Source organism: Perkinsus marinus (genome assembly GCF_000006405.1).
Source record: "Perkinsus marinus ATCC 50983 genomic scaffold scf_1104296975596, whole genome shotgun sequence".
In the NCBI taxonomy this organism is placed as follows: Eukaryota; Perkinsozoa; order Perkinsida; family Perkinsidae; genus Perkinsus; species Perkinsus marinus.
Window position 1 is genome coordinate 31407 of NW_003200720.1, and position 2436 is coordinate 33842.

Genomic DNA, 2436 nt, shown 5'->3' on the forward strand with positions numbered 1-2436 from the left:
ACTGAATGATGGTTAGATAATTAACTTAGCCATGTCGGAGACAATTGAGCTGTTTTCTTGGGAGGCGGACTGAGGCGCGTGGTTGACCACCGTTGATGGCAGAACGATCTCAGTATTCTCTGAGATACTTGGATGATTCATTATGATTAATCGTTAACTAAGTATCCAGATCTCTGCGGAGATGCATTGACATCTGGGTTCATGTAGAGGGTGTCCAAGTGAGCTACATCTCCGCCGACAATGATCGTATTCCCCTTCCGTCACTCTCAGCGAAACTACGCCGGTGCGGCCAGTGGTAGACGCTCGGTTGACAAACACAATACTACCCACTGCGACATACGAGGGCCCAACTGTATCGGCCATTCTCAAGATAATTCGCACAATTATACAGTACTCTTGGGCGGCTTCTATAGACATCAGTAAAGCATTCTATCGCTTGGGTGCGGAGCTGTGAAAATTGCCTAATCGAATAATATAAAAGTCTTCGCAAGCTCCAATGTAGATATGGTTCTCAGAATACAACATTTTGTTGATCTGATCAGAGCGAAGTTTTACTGAAGGGATACGTTCCTCTCGAGAGGATAGTTCTATCCCTTATTGGGAGCGACCACAATGGAACTTCTTACTTGCACCTACTCCGGCTACTGAGAGTATTGTATGTTATACTCAGTGTGATATTGTCTGTTTCTACTCTTGAGTGTTTGGCGTTTGACACGTCATTTCATCTTCTTCCTCCCCTCTGAAATAGAAAATAACAGGTTGCGATGGCTTGAATCTGAAATCTAACGAGTTGCTATTCACCATGCTAAAGCCTGTTGACCAGGTGAGAAGAATACGGAGGTTGGATTCGTGGCTTCGATATTCGGCCTGTCCTCGCTGGTCCTGGCCATGCCAGCTGGTTGGCTCATCGACAACTACAGTCGTGCGAAGTTATTGAGCATAGGCTCAGTGGTCCTCACAGCAGCGCTCTTACTATATTTGTAAGCTCATCCCTCGTATACATTTGCGGAGTAACAGAGACGATTCGACTCGTTGTGAGTCAGTGTCGGAATATATGTTTGGTTCCCTCAGCTGAGCACAGGAGTTGTTTCGCAAATTATTGGAGCTCACATGCGGACTCTGGTAGAAGTGTACAGAAATCCAATAAAAGCTCCCGAAAATTCCTTAGCATTTCCATATTGTCAGCATCACATGTAGTTGACCATGTGCATATTCTCCCACACCGTTGTGCATCTCACGCGTATGCTGTTGATTGATGAATAATGTGATGTCACCATTGATATTGCCTCAGGTATGGCGTTGTCACTGATAACCTCATTCTGTTGTATGTGGTGTTCTTTATTTATGGTGCGCAATGGGTGATACAGTCATCAGCCTCGTACTCCCTTTTTGCCGACTCCCTTCCACATGGTCAGAGAGCTGATGCTATGAGTACGGTGTCGATCCTTCAGAACGTAGCAGGGGGCACTGGGCCCTTCTTGGGCGTTGTACTTGTTCACATTTTGGGAAATGAATGGCAACTGCCAATTCTCCATAGAATAATCGTCATAGTTGGTCTTGTGGAATTCCCCACAAATTGGATCAACACTTTATGGCGAGATGTTGAACATCATGAGCATGCTGATACTAACATGAGCATCAAGGCTGGTGACGCGGGAGTCGGTGAAACCGTTGAGGTAAAAATACTCACGGATTCAGAAAAGGTGGCTCGGCTGCGTGCTGGCTATGGCTGGCTAGTCCCTTATGTCATTTCTGTGAACGATATTGTGACTTCAGTTGGCGCTGGTATGACGATTCGCTACTTCCCTCTATTCTTCATGAACGACTACGGCTTTTCCCCAATGCAGCTGCAGATCTTAATTGGATCGTATTCCATCGTTATTGGGATTTCGACGTATCTTTGCAACCGCACGTCGAAGATTCTGGGCCGGGTCAGAGCGTGCTTCTTGTTCGCTGGTATTGGCACAACCTGTCTCTACTGCTTATCGTCACTATATAACCTCCCCGCTCTGTTGGTGGTTTACTTCGTTCGTGGAGGACTCCAGAATGCTGTGTATCCCTTGGACCGGTCTCTGATTATGGACTATGTGGTGTCGAAACAGCGAGGGAAATGGAATGCGGTGGAGAGTATCACAGCGGCGTCTTGGGCGGGAAGTGCGGCACTTGGTGGTTGGTTATGTGATGGTCACGACTATCGGTATGCCTTCAGCATCACCGCGCATATCTACACCATAGCACTCTTGATGCGAATTCCACTGTTCTTTTTAGTGAGAGAGAACACTGGGGACCCTGAGAGTGCACAAAGTCGTCGTCTGTTAGAAGATAATAAGCAGAGTCAGTCTGATCGTTGTTATCATATGCACTGTTGTGAACTTTGTTCATTGCATATTTTACTTCTGTCGTTTCCTCGAGCTATTTAGATTTCTCGGGTAGAGG

The 2436-nt window shown here is 46.4% G+C and overlaps 1 protein-coding gene across 1 annotated transcript in view; it reads left to right on the plus strand.

The window, feature by feature from the left end:
* The window catches only part of Pmar_PMAR025502 (conserved hypothetical protein), a gene marked incomplete at both ends in the record, with an annotated part of 3163 nt that extends 743 nt beyond the window's left edge, over nucleotides 1-2420 (plus strand). Inside the window, 2 exons of the mRNA XM_002765118.1 lie at nucleotides 824-980; nucleotides 1292-2420. Of these exons, the coding sequence (XP_002765164.1) occupies nucleotides 824-980; nucleotides 1292-2420 (1286 nt within the window). The remainder of the gene's footprint in view (nucleotides 1-823; nucleotides 981-1291) is intronic.
* Nucleotides 2421-2436: the final 16 nt, after the last annotated feature.